The sequence below is a fragment of the Pieris rapae genome, chromosome 5 (assembly GCF_905147795.1).
Source record: "Pieris rapae chromosome 5, ilPieRapa1.1, whole genome shotgun sequence".
Lineage (NCBI taxonomy): Eukaryota > Metazoa > Arthropoda > Insecta > Lepidoptera > Pieridae > Pieris > Pieris rapae.
Genome location: NC_059513.1, coordinates 5,138,302 through 5,158,750, shown reverse-complemented (window position 1 = coordinate 5,158,750; position 20,449 = coordinate 5,138,302). Strand labels below are relative to the sequence as shown.

At 31.4% G+C, this 20,449-nt stretch overlaps 2 protein-coding genes across 3 annotated transcripts in view; one reads left to right on the top strand and one right to left on the bottom strand.

Moving 5' to 3' along the window:
• The window catches only part of LOC111003214 (tumor necrosis factor alpha-induced protein 8-like protein), a 36,980-nt gene extending 36,234 nt beyond the window's left edge, over window positions 1-746 (bottom strand). Inside the window, exon 1 of the mRNA XM_022273612.2 lies at window positions 421-746. The gene's annotated coding sequence lies outside the window, so the exon portion shown is untranslated. The remainder of the gene's footprint in view (window positions 1-420) is intronic.
• A 1,242-nt stretch (window positions 747-1,988) lies between these two features.
• LOC111003184 (OTU domain-containing protein 7B) lies at window positions 1,989-20,156 on the top strand. 2 transcript variants are annotated; one of them, XM_045628266.1, is made up of 11 exons: window positions 1,989-2,180; window positions 4,963-5,009; window positions 8,516-8,641; window positions 9,383-9,533; window positions 11,905-12,152; window positions 13,265-13,509; window positions 14,020-14,225; window positions 14,812-15,054; window positions 15,880-16,074; window positions 16,534-16,678; window positions 17,235-20,156. In XM_045628266.1, exons 2-11 carry the CDS (start codon window positions 4,973-4,975, stop codon window positions 17,373-17,375), a joined length of 1,737 nt encoding a protein of 578 aa, XP_045484222.1. In that variant the 5' UTR covers window positions 1,989-2,180; window positions 4,963-4,972; the 3' UTR covers window positions 17,376-20,156. The 2 variants fall into 2 exon arrangements, with proteins under 2 accessions (XP_045484222.1, XP_045484221.1); XM_045628265.1 differs by lacking the exon at window positions 1,989-2,180 and adding an exon at window positions 4,718-4,737.
• Window positions 20,157-20,449: the final 293 nt, after the last annotated feature.

Sequence of the window (20,449 nt, the reverse complement as noted above, 5' to 3'; positions counted from 1 at the left end):
ATATATATACCGGAAATATAGGGTGTCAGACGGACATAGACATATGTTTGTCTCGTATTCGTTAAATTTAAGTATAAATAAACATATGTATATCATAGTCGCTGAAAAATTAAGTGCACTGTTTTTATTTTCAATTTTAAATTTTACACAGACAATTTTTTTCACAATTTTTTAATATGAAATATTACGGTGAACCTAAGCAGTACGCGCCAAATTTGAAGGTTACGTACAGACCTCTATGTAGGTTCTTAAGATTAAGAAAAAATAGTACAATATCGGCTAGAAATACTTAAAATACTGACATATACATAATAACATGTTAATTAACAACTTTTGGCATATTCTTATACAATTACAGGTTAAAAAAGAAATATTAACTTGTGCTTAAAATCAAACTACCGAGTAAAATACTATACTTACATGAACTGGATACATGGCACTCATTTAAAACACATTGATAAATTATCCAGGACTCCAGTTCAATCATAGTAGAAGCTGTCATTGTCTTAGCTTAATTAAGCAAGCTTTATCACCAATTTAAATTAGCTTATAATATTTTTTATTAGATACTTTCACTTAAATTCACTAAAAAATATAGTTTTAATATTACGAAACAGTCAATAATATGAGCAAAATAAAATTTAGCACATGAGTTCATAGAATCCCATTGTTTTGATCCCGCCCACGTTAGCTCACTATTATTTATTAAATATTATATGTATGGAGCGGCCGGTGTTCAACTAACACGCAACGCAAGTACACTAAAATTTCAAAGCTCAGACTCAAGTCAAGAGTGACGCGAACGTCCATTAGCTGACAACTGACAGTGAAAGATCTTAATTTAATCTTTTGACATTCCACATAGCATATGACACCTAAAATTTTATTTATATTATTTAATTCTTAGGATCTTGTATCTGTATTAAGAGTTAAGACAACTAATACATGTATCATGCATGTGAAACACTTACTTATACGAACACTTTAATAATATTTTTTTTAAATGGACATAGACATGTGTAATCATTATTTAACTGAGATTTGTTATCAAATTACGAATACGCGCATTTTTTCTACACAATAATTGTTTGAAAGCAATTTCTTTTAAAACTGTTACACACATTTACTTTGTGTCTTTGTTATATTCGATTGCAAGATAGTCTAACATTTATTTTCCTTTAAATATTGTGTAGCCCATATTAGTCTGATGGCATTGGTAAAAAAACTCTTAATTAAGCAAACATTTCTGAAATATATCAATCTATGTATTATAATAGTACTATAGCTAAACACAGTAATTGCCAAAAAAGGCTTGGTCCTAGTCACACTGGTAGTAATGAAAAAATACAGTCTTATTTAGAATAATTTATAAAGCATGACTTTAAAGGCGTTATGGAGCAAATACGAGAAATAAACCAAAATATCCATATTATAAAATAAAGATTTTTATAAGTCAGTCACGAGACGATTTTCGTAAGTATGCATATAATGAGAATGCATTTGATGAAAATATATTATTACAGGAATGTTACGTCATAGGAATTGGTACGATGTCATTGTACCTGCCTGGAGAACAGTTTTAGCAATCCTATGAATTTTGAAGCCAGCATTGTAACCTTGATTGACAGACAAATTTGCAACGCATCATTTCAAAAGGTGAAAGATGCCTGGGTTTATAAAAAAAAATGAAATTGTGGAATATCTTGGAGGAGGCTTAAACCAGGGACAACAAAAATACAATATTTTATTACAGGTTCTGTAGTCACTAGTAAATAATCTGATATGGATATTAAAATGTTATCAAATAGCGCGTTATGCAAAACCTTAAATAACTATTTACATAATTAAATATTTTTACGTTAGTATTAATTTAATATTCAGTCTACCTTATAATACGATACGGTCCTACGTTATCGGTTTGACTCTGTAAAAGTCAGTACTTAGGGTCTGACAATCGCGAATGATAGATGTAATGTGGAGTGACAGAAGACAGTTGTCAATTACAATGGTTCGCTTCCTGTGAAGAGAGTGGTCATCTTGTAAATATTGTTAAAATTATAAAAATAAATATCATCACCAATTATACATCAATTTTCGTTATTTTCCAAAAAGTGTTAATTTATATGTGTGATAATAACTTATATGGATAAAGTGCTATAAAGTGGCTCTTGCCCAATCAGGTAGGTACCTAATTATTTATTTTGTGCGTAGATAGAATGTTGTACTTATAAGTTTTTATGGCAGAAGGTTGCTAATTGTATTATATCATCGGAACGTACCAATTCTTTATATCTATGAACAGTCAAATAAATCATGTTGTTGTTTGTCCAGACGTAATACTTTTACGTCCGGATGTTATAATACTTTTTTATTTAATTTAAATAGCAACCTTGAAGTTTAAGGATAGTGAATTTTGGATTCATTGTTAAAACGTAACAAAGATAAAAACAAAGTTTGTCTGCAAAATAATGTCTTCTTCTTTCCAGACTTCTGTAAATATATTTAAATATTGTTGTGTATGTAGCTAGTTGCTTTTTACTATTTAAATAGATTATAAAAAAGGGGAAACCTACTTCAGGGCTCAATTTTTTTCTCATTTTTATCTATTAATCAGGTAACTTAAAAGTTTTTCAATTTCTGACAGAAACTGTGATTGTACTACTTGTTTTTAATAATTGATAAGTTATTTAAATATACTGTTTTGATAGCCTAATAATATCAATATGAAAATGCATATTGTATTTGAAATATTTTCTTAATTTTAAATGTACTTTAATGCTTTAGTAAATAACTATTTATATAAAAATTTGTCATCTGATAAGATCTAATCAGTCAGTGTTACACTTGTTAACATAGTTCTCTTAATACTTAGTGAGTCATGCACATCTACACATTAATTTGATTAAGTAATTGAATTGAAATCAATAAGTATTTATAAGAAATCAATAGTTATTGTATAATTTCATTCAATGTATAATTATTGAAACACAGTTACAGATTAGTGACAACTCCTTTGGCTTTGAACGCAAATGTTTGATCCGTTAGTTTCCTTTTTTTCTAACACATTTATCATGGGGAGTGCTCTGAAGAATTGTTCAAACTTATATCTGCAGGTGAATTACATTTAAAGTCAAGAGAGAATGCAAAATTTTATGAAATCCTCTGTCCCAAAATTTTTAGATGCCCAGTTTTTTACATATTCAATTTATTAATTTGTTTTTAGTAACAAAGAGGTCCCAGAGGCCAATAAATTTGGGGTTTTATTAAACATTAATCTGTTTTAAACATCAAAATTACTTAACTTTGGTTGGTTTGCCATGTTATTTATACAATGTTTGTTTTGATATGACAACTCTCTTATTTTAATTATTTGCTAACGTCCACTTTCACTTTAGATACATATAGGTTGTAAATAAATATAAATAATAAAGATAAATCAAAATAGTGAAGTGTTTATTTATTTATTCATGTTTACCACATCATACAGAATACTATCTCTATGGAATATCTTTTAAGCTCTTTTAAATTTAAAAAATATGTCATTTTTGGTAAACATAAATGTGACAAAAAAAACAAATGAGCAGCAAAACAGCGGATTAGGTATGAGATAGGCACTTAAGATGCTTTCTTTCAAATTAGATATAGATCAGATAAATACTATTTAATCAGATACAGTTATCGTTATTCGGGATGAATTCGAAAGAGAGGTGCTGTTGATGTGATGTTGTAACTAAATAAATGAGTGGGCTTATTAGTTAAAGTTGATGTTACCCAATTTCCCATATATGTATTCTCTTTTTACCCGGTTTACTCTTGAGAGAGCAGTCGTGACCGCTATTAGTAGTGGTAATAGAAGGGGCAGATATGATGTGCTTCACAACGTTTCGTCACCGTTGCCGATTAGAGGTGATCCTGCTGCATTGATTGAGTGAACCTCCTACTGCAGACTTGATTCGACTAGTCCTGCCCCTGGATGACAAGGCATTCTATATACTGCTCACCACGCCGAGATACGTATCCGAAGAATGTAAGGATGCGAGATTGTACCGTTGAAAACAGGCGCTGCTTAATACCTAGTTCTTGAAGTATCGAGACCTGTACGAAACTCGATCCACGAAACCCTAAGCATTCTCTTCCAGCACCACATTAGCATACCATATATAACTACTACTAATACTACTAATGCAATTTTTTTAAATAAATTATATTAACTATTACAAAGCTCATCAGAGTTTAACAAACAATTGAATAACATATATTATAATAATAATAGACTATTATCCAAACTAAGCCAATACAGTAATTGAGAAGAATCATTATCTATAAATACATAAGTGAACAAGAAAACATGACTCAAATCTCTAATTATTTCTGTAAGTCATGGATATGAGAGCAGATCTTAAAATATGGTCACAGTCCAGTAAAGCAAGACCCCTGCCCTGGTTTCAATCATCGTTAGTGCATATAAAAATCTTAAAGTAACATGGTTTGTTAGTATGCTGGTTGTGTATTTATAGACTGATACCTATTTTGAGCGTCGTGTAGGCGGTATATGTCACCGCCTTTATGCGTGTTTATTCCTTAATTTCATGCTTCATATTTGGTCTTGGCAGACTTATTGTAAACAAATATTCAGAAAGCGTTGGTTATATCCGTTTAAATAAAATAAATAAATAATTCTTTTAACTGTTTTATGAGGACTTATATGGCTAGTATCTTTTCATCAGAATTTCTATTGTAAGATTTAATCTTATAACTATTATGCCTTATAAAGTATTTACCTCACTCAAATACATATAGCGAAAAGTTCTAAAAAATAATAGGTCAGATGTTTGAACTGGATACTTTGTTAGTTCATTGCAGATTTTTTTATGATGTGGAAAGTCATTATGGTACTAGAAACGGCTTGCTTATGAAACTATATCAAAATGTTAAATCACTCAAGAAATCTTTTTGTTCCAGGGTTAACACAATGGTGATAGAAGCTACCACTGAGAAACATACAGACGGTAATATTTTATTTTTATTATATATCCGAAAATAATAACATTTATTATGATTTTACTTAGAAAAACTTCAGTGGTAGCCCTAAGTAAGAATACTTCCGTACCTCGGATTAGCACATAAAGCCATTAGCACTGTGCTCCGTTCTTGTCGGACATCCGTCCTTTAGTGTTTAACCGCTATAGAATTATCATCAGGTGTACAGCCCCTTTAGGGCCTTAGATTCGGCCATTAATGTATGTCGTCAGAATCCATGTCGGACATCTTGCCTCTTTCTAATTTCGAACACCAAAGATTTTAATTTCCATGACAACCTTCAACCATCGCAGTTTCGATCTACCGGTTTTCTTCTTCCATCAGGTTGCGAGTCATAGAGTAGAGAGTGGACTTGTTTCTCTGCGCACCTGCCCAGTCAATTATCCGCTGTGGTTGAGTCGGAATAAAAACATTGTTTTATAAAGATCCTTACCAATGCACAAACCGTGCGGGCCATAATATATAAAAAAAAAAAAGATCCTTACTTGGCTGCATTTCCTGAAAATTATGCACAATACATACGCATAATTAACGGAAGTACTCAAATGAATAACCTTTAAAATACTAAAAATGTTGCAATTGAACGGTCCACCTACGTATTAGCCATAGGACCTTGTGACTACGTTTTTAGACTAACACGGAAATTAAATTAACTTACCAGCTATTTCGTTAAGATGTTATCTGTGTTAATGGAATGTAATACAATTTTAGTATCAGCCCAAATCTGCAGTACAATCGAAGCATTATGCCGTGACGGTATTCATGTCTATCGCATCCTGTCCACGCTCCATCGGCCCCATTGTGAATCGAAGGCTCCATTTTGTGACCTACTGAACAGCAGTGCCTTTTTCTATCTACTTGATGACGCCTAATAATTATAGATTTCGATGTTTACTTCGGCTTTTGTAGTACTTAATTGTAATGGGTTATGTTACATATGTAAGAGACGTTGCTAAGTTTCGTAAAGGGACTGTGTGTACTAATGTTCGATTGCCGGTTGAAGTACAGATTAAGAGCCTCGTTTTAGTTGAAAACATTAAATCAGTTAAACTGTGAAAGTCAATATACAATTCGTTGGTCATCTGGGTGCTTTAAATACTAAAGGTTTTTAGTTTTACTCTAAAGTACAACAAAAAAATATAAGCGAAATAATGAAATGTTAATTGCTATGTAACGAATTAATACAATGTAACAGTCGACGAGAGTTCGTATGTCTGGCTAGGTTTTTGGGGTTTAACTCCGAAGATTTAGGAAATCGCCAGGCTTATGAAACTAAGAAAGCTTGAGTAAATAAAATTCAGCCTTGGCTCGTACAGTCATTTTGTATTCTTTAAATAATATATATTTTTCGGTACGCGTTGTTATTTCAGTGAAAAGGATCACGGCCTTTGGGAATTGCATGGCAGGCTTTCATGAATACTTATTAAAATTCAACTCATATTTAGCCCCTGTTCAGTATTTGACTTATAATAGTACCTACTCTAAAACAATATACGCGGCATACAAAAAAGCAAATGAAAACAATTCATAGAATAAATCTCACTATCTTATTTTGTTATGCCAATAATCTAATACAAATTCCGTCTTGAATGCATCGCTGTCCTGTGTACAAATGTCATATAAATATTACCAATGTCTTATATAACGCTTACTATACACTCTATAAATGAAACCACACTACTTAAGTCTATTTTTGCATCGATCTGTAAAATAAGCATTTTAATGTTTGATCAATTTAAATGGTAATTTGCAAATGGCACCACATTCAAACAAGCTTGTATATTGTATAACATTGAAATTATAAGCATTGTTATATAAATTTTACGTAAATTTATAAACATGCACAGAGTGTACACACGTGAGCAATCGTTTTAAAATTTAAAATTAGATTAGCACACACCACGCTGACCCAAATATATGTAGATTTTTGGTACAATGTTTTTAGCATTATTGTTTAATACTCTGTTGTATTCCATACATATATATAATTATCGTGTTACGATTTTTGTAATTAAACTCCTATGACATGGCTGGACTGATTTTTGTGAAATTTTTGTGCGGTAAGATTTACGAATAGGACAACATTTATCTTTAAACCCCGTAATTGTTAAGGGTGTTCCACTCCTAATTTTTTATTCTGTAGACAACCTTATTTGTTTTTATTATGATACAGCATACGAAAATACAAAACAACCCCTATTTTTTATTTGTTGATTAAAAACTTATGACTTACACTTTAAAATAAATATATAAAATTCACAAAAATACCTACAAAGTTTCCACTCCGGAAAATCGACGGTCTCTAGAAGGTAGCCTGAGTAAAATCACATTAAGGACAAACAAAGTTCGCGGGGGCAGCTAGTTACGTATAAAATATATGTTAGGAAAGTATTTTTTTTTATCTGTCTTAAACTAAAAGCTCCTTACCTGATCTTAAACAAATGACACGTTGCAAGACATCAAAATTTTTTTTTTTATGTTCAAATAATTCTTCATGTAAATTGAAGCCTATCAAACAATACAACTTGCTTACATTTAATTATATTGAACTTAAAAATAACGTTTATGAACAAATATATCAGTTAATGTATATACCTATATCGTCATAGCATTTATTATAGTAAAAGAAGCGAAACGATAAATATTTACAAGGAAGTACTAAAGCATATAAATGAAGCGGAAAATACTTAGCAAAATAGGCCTGTCCTTGAAATCTTATCCGATGTTATCCGATCTTGGCCCCATTCAAATACTTATCCTCGCAAATCGATAGCTCTTCAATCCTACAGCCCTTTGAGAAATATATTTCTCAAGGGTTTTAGGAAATAAAAAAAAACAGTGGCGCTACAACCTCTTTAGGTTCCTTTCCTTCCTTCCGTTCCTTTAAGGTTAGGCCTCAGATTTCTGAATCTGTTTCATGATCATTTTTAAATCTAATGTAAAACAACTATTTACTGCTGTAGTACTTAAATATAGTTATTTTTTATAAATTAGGGATCAGACTTTAATGTGTTGTTTGAAACATACTTATTTATATGAGCCTTAAATTAGCTATTCATATTATTATTCTTAAAAGGTCGGCAACGTACTCGCGAGCCCTCTGAAATTTAGAGTGTCCGTGGACGGTGGTATCGCTTAACATTATTTGAGCCTCCTGGGTGTGCCCATTGTTCTATAAAATAATCTTTTTTATGAAACAATTTTACTATTACTGTCAAATTTATAATAAAAATTGAGATACTTGGTAAATAATAAATTTCACCAAATATTCTCTAACGATTTAGGGTCCTGGCTTGTAGGGTCGAAGTCAAAAGACTTAATTTAAAAACGAATTTGTATTTTTCTGTAGTTAATTGAGAATACAGCTGTCTGTCTATCTCTAAAGATACATTAACTGCGTCCTTCTAACATTAGTCATAACATCTTTTTCATTTCGATATCGTATGTCGAATAAAAGAGTTTTTATATTTCGTAGATCGAGTAACGTTACGGCCTAGGGCGGGCGGTGACGTAATGACTCCAGAACGATCAGTCAGCACTTTAGACCTCGCTATGTCCTACTCAGCACCGTCTAATCTAGTGCTTACACCGGCTCCAGAATGTAAGTATACATTTCGATAAGACTATAATGTTGACAGTTTGTTAGAACATTGTTACTATTATAGTATTACTAGTATTTACTAGCATAGTATTTACTAGTATAGTATTATATAAAACTATATTTTTCGTTATGTTAAATTACTTTCAACTTAAATTTATTTTTACAGTTATCGTAATAAATTATCTTGTTGTATATTCTATACCATGTTTAATTATTTCATGACAGATTGAAGTTCAGTTGCCAGCGATAATTGTTTTGTTTTAAATGTTGGCATACATGTAATTTTTATCTATTTGAGAAAATTATAAGTCGCACTATCCGAATTTTTTATACAAAAATAGTCCAAGTTATTTAGGAGAAATATATATGTGGATGAGGTGGTATATTACTCAGACTTTCTTATTTAGAATCGGCTTGACTGTTTCATTTGGGCTCAGGTTTCTCTACAAATCTGTATATATTTGTGATTTAATAATGTGTTTAAATTGTGTAAATGTCACAAATTTAGTATTATGCGTTTACAAACTTTATATTCCTGGCAACATTATCTTGTAAATTTTAGTTGTTAATTAAATTAATGGAAATCCGGAATAACTAATTAAAATTATTGATAGTTATATTTATATTTTTTGATATTTTTTAGATCTCCATGATGTTATATTTTTATTTAAGTTTCCATTCCCAAATTTGCCACCTTGGTGATTTTGGCCCATATATTTTAGTGTTTACTTTTAATTTCAGGTCGAAAACTCTCCCGAGGCATATCACGTGCCACAGATAACGAAGGTCTTGTCTGGGCGTTGCGTAGTAACACAGAACCAGACTTGAACACTCTTAGCTCAGATCATATACTCCTGTTACCGGATATATCTGTTTATCCCACAGATTTCAGGTAAAATTAATAATAAATGTGTCTAATCTCGTTACGATAGTACTGTTTGTATGTTAGTTTCATCCCTCTGTGTTTTCTTGCCAGAGAGAAAGGGACCGATTCAAGTTTCTCTTGTAATCTATCGTTAATATAATTACGTTAACCATTAAATGTGTTCTTGACTTAGGTCTACACCCCGCAGTGTAAAATTGCCCTAAAAACATAATTGTGTCGCATTTATTGAAAAATATCATTCACTCAAACTGCAAAAAAAACCGCATTTAATATTTACTGAAATTTTATAAAGATTGAATATTTAACAAAGAAAAATCGTTTAAAAAGCGTCATATTTCACACCTAATTGTCCAGACATGACAGAGGTTATTAGCCTAACACGTAAACAATCGCACAGATGAAACATTAAACATTGCTTTAATTTTATCAATGCTTTGGATTTCAATATCGTGTTATGCCACGGAACATTCTAGAATATTGCAACGAATCGCATTATAATGACTAGAGCACTGGATTTTATATATTCTGAGTCAGTTCGTAAATAACTTTCAACATTCAAAGTAAAATTTCGTGTCTATAAGTCATATAATCCAGTCATCGCGATTATCTATTCGCATGTGTTTGGCAATTGGCCAATAGGGCACGCTATGTCTGACCATTAGGGGCATCGCTTATACGACACTTTTAAAGCACCAAATACTCTCACTCGCCAAATTCGCCGATATCCAGATTAAGCATTCTGATACAGCTAGGTCCATAGTTGCTCCCCTGCCATTTTGAAATCGCTTCAGTTTTCTTTAATTTATATAATTTTGTTTTATATTTATTTATTTATTTTGTACTCCTACAGCTAACACAAAATACATATAATAGCAAACAAATACACCGAGAACATACAACAAAAAGATTTACTAAAGGGAGCATATTAGGATATTTTTTTTTTATCTTTTCGTGTATGTTATGTTTGCCTATACGTGCTTGTCATATTAAATATTGTATGTTTTCTTGTACCAAGTTAATGAATAAATTAATACCCTAAAATGTTTCTCGATATATCTGTACATGTATATCAAAGCTATGCAGCATTGCCTGCAAAAAATATCAATAAAAGGAATTCCACAAGTTTCGAAAGGCACAAGAGGCTCATCTACTCGGTTGACTAAAAATGGCATGACAATGAACGTCAGCTGGTAATTATTATTGCTTAGAACATCAAATTTTTCCATACTTCATGAGCAATATTCCTATGTAATAGTTATAATGTCTTTATATGTGCGATAGTTTAAACAAGTATATAGTTTAAAATGTATCGTGTATGCGGTGTATTTTATTTTCACCTTGGGTTTTTGGTCAGTCCACTTTAACCTTTTGGATATAATACACAAAACACAAACCTTTGTTAAAGCTTTGATACAAAGGGTGGAGAAACCAAGGTTAAAATGAAGGTTAAACTTCAGCAGTTATTTTTTATTGCGAAAGTAACGACGGTTAACGAATTATTTATATGCGCCAGTTAAGAAGTAATATTTTTTCAGCTCTAGTGCGTTTGAAATTGTATTTTTTTAATATTGTATGTCTGATAATAAATTATTCTAAAATATAAATAAATTACATCAAATTGGTACGATGCTAACGTTTTCCTACATCGTTGTTATTAATAATAATAAAGCCACTTTAATTCCATACAAAAAATATACAAATCAGATGGTTGTTAGTTTTGTTACGACTAAGTATATGATAGTTATAGTTATTTCTATTACTCAGTGTGCTGCAGCATTTACGTAAAATCCTCCATCTGAATTCTGAACTTTCTTTCTGAACATTTGGATCTGCCCATTGCTATCTCCAACCATTTCAAGCACCATTATGATGTCAGCTCAACGCTTTTGTGGTCTTCCCACGTTTTTTTTACCTGGAGGTCTAGGTGGCTTTGGCGATCCATCTTTACTCCGTAAACCTTGCAATATGACAATATGTAATGCGGGATTTAGCGCGTCTATGATCTTAGTTTTCCCCCTTACACCGGTGTTTAGTATTGTACGGGTCCTGGGTCATTGAGGTGCTTTTAATGACAGAGGATTTTAGTTCTACTCTATATTAACCACTCGCGTACAACAATAGAATATAAGCGAAATAATGAAGTGCCTACATTTGGCTATACTTTCGGGGTGTAAATACGACGATTAAGAAAATCGTCACGGTTATAGAAACTCTGAATGAGCTAAATTTACCTCTTAGCTTATTTCGTTTTGTATATTGTTAAATACATTACAATTGTTATCTAAACTTATTAGCAGTTCTTGGAACTTAACGTATATTACTTTTCGAAATTAGATACGTAGTTGCAATCATAGATAAAATGTAAAATATTTAACAGGATATTTATCGAGAAGGACCTCCTCGAAACCGCTACTTTAGTGACCTTAGAGTCCGCAAGTATTCTCAACTGGTGGCGTGGTCGAGTACCAGGTGCCCCCAGACTTCTACCGCTAGCGACATCTGGTGATGGTAACTGTCTTCCACATGCAGCATCGTTGGCAGCGTACGGCTTTCATGATAGATTATTGGCTTTGAGAACTAAAGTACAGACACTTTTGTCAGGAGAGGAAGGACAGGGTTTGACAGGTGAGTTTCTGGATTTCTTTATACATCTCTCTTTTATCATAAATTATATGTATGTAATTTAATTTACTAACCATACCATAACAGTGATAGACTGTTAAAGGATTTTAAAGGTGCAGGACTTAGCTCTGTAGCTTATTTTATATTAAAAATATTTAAGTTGCTGTATTTACAATTTTCTTATCCTACAATGTAATAATTTAAATAATTAAAAATTTAATAAAACGACAATCAAAACAAAATTTAATAGTTTGGTCCCTGTGGCATTGTAGCTATAACTTGTTACTCATAAGACCATACAAAATATTTACTCGTTATTTAAAAAGTTATTACAAAATAATAATAAAACGTGAACAGAATTCATATTTACAATGAATATCAAATGTCAATTCCAAGAATAAGCTACAAAGGAAACGCTAGACAAGCAATTTTTCAGTTGTCTATTTCGCTATTTGTTAGGATCAACCCAGATTATAAAGATAAACTTTGTAAATCTTTACATAACGACGTATAACTTCATATGATGAAAACTAATCTCAACAACCCTAATATTTTTATACATTATTAACAAATTACAAAAATCAACTTTATCTATATATATGATATTCAAATCTATCGTGAAGAATGCATGGTGAGAGAAGCTAAACGCTCGTATTTCAGTAAGCGGCTACTTTAGCACACCTTTGATGCACGTGCAATTATTCAACTCGGCTTATATATTTGGTTATTTACAGCAGTGCCTGTGCCGGCACAAATTATTTAAAAAAATTATATTATGATTCAATACTCCGCTGGCGTAGTGACCCAGAACCCCCGAAACAAAAAGACGCCTTCAACGACATATGCAGATCGTGCGATATTGTTTGCCAACCTGACACTTGGAGCTCGCGTACTTTTTTCTGCACGGTGTCTTTACAGCGATATTTGAGCCGATGAGACAACGGCCGGTCGGCAAACCGACTAATACAGTGGTATTAGTCGCCTCCATCTATTGCATTAATGTAACACTAAGATTGTGTAATTATTTTTATTTGTTCTATAGTCTTGTCTATGGTTTATATTTAGTCTAATTAATTAATTGTGTCTTATCGTGTTTTTTTTAATAATCACCTCAGACGCAATTCGTCGTCGTTGGCGCTGGTCGGAAAGCCTTTCCCTAAAATCGGCCGGCCTTACATTATCTGAAGCGGAATGGGAACGGGAATGGAATGAGTCAGTCAAAATGGCTTCAACGGAACCGCGGCCAAAACATCAGCCGAGCGCTGCAACGCACTATTCGGGCTTGGAACAACTTCACGTGTTTGCGCTGGCCCATGTTATGAGACGGCCGGTTGTTGTCTTCGCTGATGTCGCTTTAAGAGTAAGTTTCTTCTGAAATAATAAAGAAGACTACAACCCTATATAGGTTTGCAAGAAAGTGGCACATTTAGATCGATTAATTTTAAAAACTATCACCCATATAAAAATACGCATGCAAATGTCATATTAATTTTCACTAAGTCATAATATGCCAACAGTGCCTTTACTTTTACCTTTTATTGCAATAGTAGAGAAATACAGTAGTTACATGTTCGTATGCCTAAAAAATTGGACCTTCTTGTGCAATTGTAAACTATTTTCTCAATTTTTTTTTTAAATTATAAATATTTTAGTATTTGTACAAAAACTGCAATAAAATTAATTAATTCAATAACAGGAGAAAAAAAAATCCTACTTCCTAATTAAGCCTACGCCGCTGGCCGTAATCCCATACAATGTATCTATATAATTATTTTGGTTATTAACACTTTTAAAATGTTACATTAACGAGATTTAATTATATTTTATTAATGAACTCATGAATTTAAATATAATATTTTATCAATTTTAGGATTTCCGTGGCGATCCCATAGCCCCTATCCCGTTCGGCGGTATCTACTTACCCCTGGAACTAGAACCAGCTTCGTGCAGTAAAGCACCAATATTGTTGGCGTACGACGCTGGTCATTTTTCCGCCTTGGTGCCTTGTGAACCTCTGCCGAGTGATGGAGCCAGGGTTCCTTTGGAAGATCCTTCGCAGAATCCTTTACCGATCAGGTAATAAATACTGTTGAACGTTATTTAAGTTTTATTTGCATTCAGTTAAACTAAACTTAAATTTGATTAATAACTAAAAAACACATTCATATAATTATGTGACCACGTGACATGTTTGTGTCGCTTTCCCTTTAAATTGAGGGTTCACTTCTAAAACATTCCTTGGCAGATAAAAGTAATAAAACAATTTTTTTCTTACCTTTATTATTCATGTTTCTACAGAAATACGTGGTAACCCATATTTCTAATCACTGGACCGATGAAACTTAACCTGGTTTCCTGATTATACTGTTTTAATAAAAAAAATATTAGCCTATGCTATGGTTTTGTGCCTACTAACCTTATTTTACTTACTTTTAAATAATTTTAATTAAATTCCATAACGTCACAATGTCTTTACTGATTGACGCGTTTGTTTAAATTCTGTGAATTCCTTATAACTGAGGTAAATTTTTTAAACGCCTTAGTCTCATATTAATTAGAAAATGGTAATATATTTAAATATTTAGATCTATTTTGTCCATTATTAGGTGACGATTTTAATTTATTAATCCTATATAAATTCACAATTTTTTATATATTCCAGGTTCAACGTTGACCCAGGTGAAGAGTTCCGCTGGGATGTAGAGCCAGATCAAAAAACCATAAACAACCTGCTGCCAGATGAATTTCAGCGATCTGCCATGTTGGAGGCGTATTTGGACCTGGAAAGAGTGGAGTGCCTCCAAAGCCATCCTCCAGAAGAGTTGAGAAGGTCCTTGGATGCTCTCTCGACTAAGAGCTCAAAGCAGATGAACTCTGTGGCGAAGCAGTTTGGGAGTATTGGCAGGTAATTTTTTTTGTATTTAATTTAAGTTTGACACCAATTCTATGCCTTCAATGTATCTATTATATGATGTTATAGAATTAATATGACATTTGCATACCTATTAATATTTATTTATTTATTTATTTATTTACACTTCGTTGCTAAAGAAATACAAATAACACAGTATATATAAATGACAAGGGATGCAACGGGCGGCCTTATCGCTAACAAGCGATCTCTTCCAGGCAACCCTAGTAAGAATAGAAATAAATAAAGAAAAATGATGGGTGCAAGAAGTGCAGAAGTTATATAAAAAACAAAATAAATTTATATTTAAATATAGATCCTTAATCTATTAGTAACTATATATATTATAATAACTAACTAAAACTAATCTTACAAATTCAAGAAAATAGAGAATTTACAAAACGAACGAATATTTGGCGGATTGTGCTGATTTTTATAATTAATGTTTCTGATTGTACCACTATCTTATACGTTCGTATCGTATCGAGCGTTCAAGTAATACGTCACGCAAATTCTGGAGATTTTTGACCCCCCCCCCCCCCCTTATGTAACCCGCCGAAAGTTTTTCTGTACCAAAAACTTAAAATTTAATATCTTCCATAGCCCGCTAACGCACTGTAGAGAGTATATAACCCTATTTTTTTGCTTCTATGTTCTTCTGTAATATAACACAAAATGTCCACAAATACTTATATAATGACTGTTCATTAGATTTATATTTGTGTATGACTAAAATATTATTTTTTTATATTTCTGTCGCTCGCGTAAACACAATTGAATAGAATAAGAGTATAGTTTATATGTGTGCTTATATTGTAGGTCAATGAGTAGTAAACTGAAAAAGAACTTCGGTTCCATGGCGAAGTTAACTGGGAAACTGAGTGGCAGTCAAAGTAATCCAGAGCATCTGGTGGAGAGGCAGACTTGTGAGGTCCTATGTTGCAGAGTTTTAGCTGCAAGGGCACCAGTTCAGGAAGAAATGGTCAAGAATTATTTGAATGAGGCCTGGATTGGGTGAGTAATTTTAGAATCATATACTGTAATATATATAATAAAACTCATATAGAATTTTAATTATTTATATAATGTACAAAATGGCCATCGAAAATTTAAAAAAAACAAAAATCAATGTGCAAAAACTTCTTGAAGTAATATATAACAAAGTAAGTCTATAAGTAAAATATAAAAAAATGCTTATAATATATGTTATAAGCATTTTGTTCGATTTAATAGATTTGTTTCTTTATGTGAATTAAAAAATTAATATGTATTATGATTAATATACATAATCTTATAAGGTACATGATTAGAATGATTGATAAATACAGCGTATACATACTCTTAACTCTAGATTTTCTATAACACCCTTTGACTTTGGTTGGATTGACTCCATTCAAATTACTCTATACTCTAATAAAATTAGTGTCCCTATATATATAGTTATATGATATACATAGTTTGAAATGTCTTTAGTTACACATCGGAGAAGAATCGTAGGGAGGAGCCCCAAATCGCTCCCAGATATGGGACTGGTAGGTCGCAGTTCTATACCGAAGCGGACAGAGAATCCCACCATGCCGCGAATACTCTCACGGCGCGATCCGTCAAACCGGCACAGGTAAGTGTTACTATAATCTTGCCTCAGATTTCTGTGTTTTGATATCATTTTTTTTTAAGCGATCAGCCTTTAGTGACTGACTGAGTGTGAGTTTCGCTTAGACGCTAGCCCACTGCACATTGTAGTAACATCTACAACTAAGAAAATAGAAAGTTTTGTTACCACAAATATTGATTTGAACAAAAGTTATTTAAAATCATAATAATATACATGTTTTATAAAAAAATTGCCATGACAACCATAGACTACCATCTGTCAACTTGTTATCGCTTGTCAATTAATCATTGATAGTTTCCTATTTTATGTAGTATTTATACGCGTAATTTTAACACAAATATTAAGCAATAAGGGAATACTAATAAAACACAGTTAACTGTTATAAAAAAAGAGAACATAGATTTTTTTTGGTACTTGAATGACAGACGTCCTTTGGTGCGGCGAGCTATATGTTAATAATGTGTCATTTAAGCTATTACAAACAAAATAATATGTGCATTATCAAATTACATAACAACATTTTTACATGATTCTTAAAATATGATCAATATATTTTCAGGACAGAACGCTTTACCTCTCCAAATCGACATTTTACGACGACCGGCCCCCCTCCCCGAAGCCCTGCAGGGCTCCGCTCTGCATGTACTACGGGAGCCCCGCCTACAACGACTACTGCTCCAGATGCGCCCAACAACAGTAACTGGCAAACCATATTGGACATGTTATGTAACCTGTGTTCTTAATTAATCTGACACACACAAAATCCATTACACAACGTAGATATTGTTGCCATGGTAACAATGTTTCTAAAACATGGTAATAGTAACATACGCATAGTCCTAAAGTCGTTTTGTCTTCTTTCACGTTTAAATAGATAAACGTGACTAAACAATATTTAGTTCAATATTAAGTCCTGAATTTTCCTAGTGGAAAAAAGACCCATATTGACATCTTAAACTAAAATATTTTTTACTTAAATCACCAAAATGATCAATGAATTACCGGATAACAGACTAATACTTACACAAAGTTATACTTAATCCTTTATTGTAATTCGCGTGTCAAATCCGAAATCATTTCTTGATATTAGTACACTTATAAACGTCAAAATGAAAAAAAAAACATGTACCTTATAACTCTATTAGCACGATTTTTATTCTTAAATTGTCGTCATGACAGCTTTATTAAGTTAATTTTATAATACACGGTTATATGGCATAGTGTACGTACGTACGTACGTACGTACGAAGAGTATTGTTGAATTATGACCGTGTTTATTACTAAGTCTATATTGATAATGAGTCTATGGAACATCCCGTACATAACATAATCTTTATAAAAGAATGCTTGAAATAAGATTTTTTTTGCAAAATGAGGAAGAGGAATTACTATATTTAGGTAAGATATTAAAAATAGTAAGATTTAAAAAAAATAGTATGGGTGTCATATAACCCATTAACCGAAATTACCGAATTAGGTTTAATACTCAAAGTATTTAAATTTCAAATTATTGACTATTTTTCAAAGACCTAAGGAAAATAGATTTACAAGTGAATGGATTGAAATATATATGTATACAGATCCTAGTCTATTTTCAGCAATGTTATATGTATACACGAATAAATTACTTTTTGTTTTAGAATCTATATTTTTATAATATAAAAAATATTTTTCTATAGAAAACAGGCTGTAAGGAAATTACTTAATTTAATTCTAAGTTAAAGTATTAACGTAGTTGTAAGAGTTTTTATTTTTTTGAGCACTAGTAGTCAGTGCCAAAATTACTTCCGTTTCCGCCAAAATGAGGCACAACTTCCATTGGGTGCTATTCAAAAAATTTCATGCTTCAAAGTTGTTTTTAATTTTTTGAGCCAAATCCCATAAGATTTTTTGTTCCACTTGTTTCACAATGGAAATGTTATAACATGATATTTTTGTTAACAATAAAAACAGTTTTAGATTTTTAGCTGATATCAAGTAGAAGCATCATCCGAATTAAGGAGTGGTTCTGATTATTAAAAACGTATTATATTTATTATCGTATTAAGAAGTATATTTTACTCTTTTTTGGTAATCAATATTTTATTTCAAGGTTACTACACTTTTCAAAATGTAGGTAAGTCAACTGCAAAATTGACTAGCGCTATCAAAACTGTCACCATAACATTTTGACAAGATCTACAAAATATATAAAAAGCTGTCATTCTGAACCTAATATTTACAACCAATACCTTAAGAAAATTGCGAAAGTTTAGTGTTCAATAAATCTGAACCAGGGTGTATTAGAGTAACTGGTATTATTGAAAGTGTATATAATAAGGTATGTATAATTAAATAAGTATAAATAAAACTGTGGAAACAGTATAATTTAGGGGATATTGATGACAATGAAACACTTCAAAAATTCTAGTATTATACATGATAATATGTTATGTTGTTGAAAAATATTTTAGGTTTATACAATTTATACAATTATAGATGTCAAATATAAAATACTTCCAATGTTGTGTAATTTTATCAGCAAAGCTTCTTCGCTGCAAGTTACTGTTTTTTTATTTATTTACTTACATTAAAAATCATTGTTATCTCTATCGTCTAGATTATCAATAAGTTATTGCGAAATTGAGCTTCTAATATTTAAGATGTGACTCCCGTAGTGACCGTCATTCTAATAGTTTCAAATAGACAATAAAATTTAATGAGTTCCTATATAAAATCAATATTTTCTGAATCAAACCTTTACACTTCGTTCTTCATGCACCTACCTCTGAGCACGACAAATAGAAACAACCACATTGATATTAGGAATTGGTATTTTGTAATCATTTTTGTTTGATTTACAATATCAATAGAGATTCAATCAGTATATGTAATCAGTTCACAATAGAAAAGTGTTTAGTTTAACAATATTAAATTGTAAGTAGACTAAAAAGTACATTAATAATAAAATAAATTATTAAGTTTGTTACAATAAATTAACAAAATGTTGGCCCCCAAACTCCCTTTGTATGTTCTAAAGTATTTGAAATATTTAAGAGTTTTTATACATTTACCAGTAGCCTTATTGAATGGGCGTTAGGGTAAATGCAATGTTTTAATTCTAATCTAGTCTTATATAATTTTAAGATTTTCTAAACTATCATTTTAATATATTTGATAAGTGATTTATTTAACTGATCATTTTTCATGGCCAAATACTTAAAATAGAATGTTAAAAATCTATTATAGAAGATATTCTTGTTTTAAATTTTGGCCTTCATAACCCACCTCGTTTATTGTTATTTTTATAGAACAGTGTATTGATTCAATCAATCCTTAAAAGATCTGTGAACTTTAACTTAAAATAAAGTGAGATTACATGACAAAACAAATGCTATAAACAAAATGTTAATGTTATATTTTTTCAAAAAGTGTATTACTAAAACTATTTAGAATAGAGTTTGCATATCATGTTTTCTAGCAGTATAAATCGTTATGCATTTATTGAGTTTTATTTCCGCACTTTCTTTTCTATTTAGTATTTTTATATAAAAGATGCAAATAAATCAGTAAACCTAATGCAGCAATCAGCAGGTTACTATCTGAAGTTAATTGTATTGTTTGAAGAATAGCTGGTATTTGGTAACCCTGATATTATATAAACGATAGTTGAAAGACCAATCGTGTGTACGCAGATAAAAGTGAGGCATTTCTCCATCTTGTCATAGTTTATGCCATAATTTTAAACAAAAAGTGTTATTTTGGGGTAATTTTATTTTCTACATGCTTGTTGTG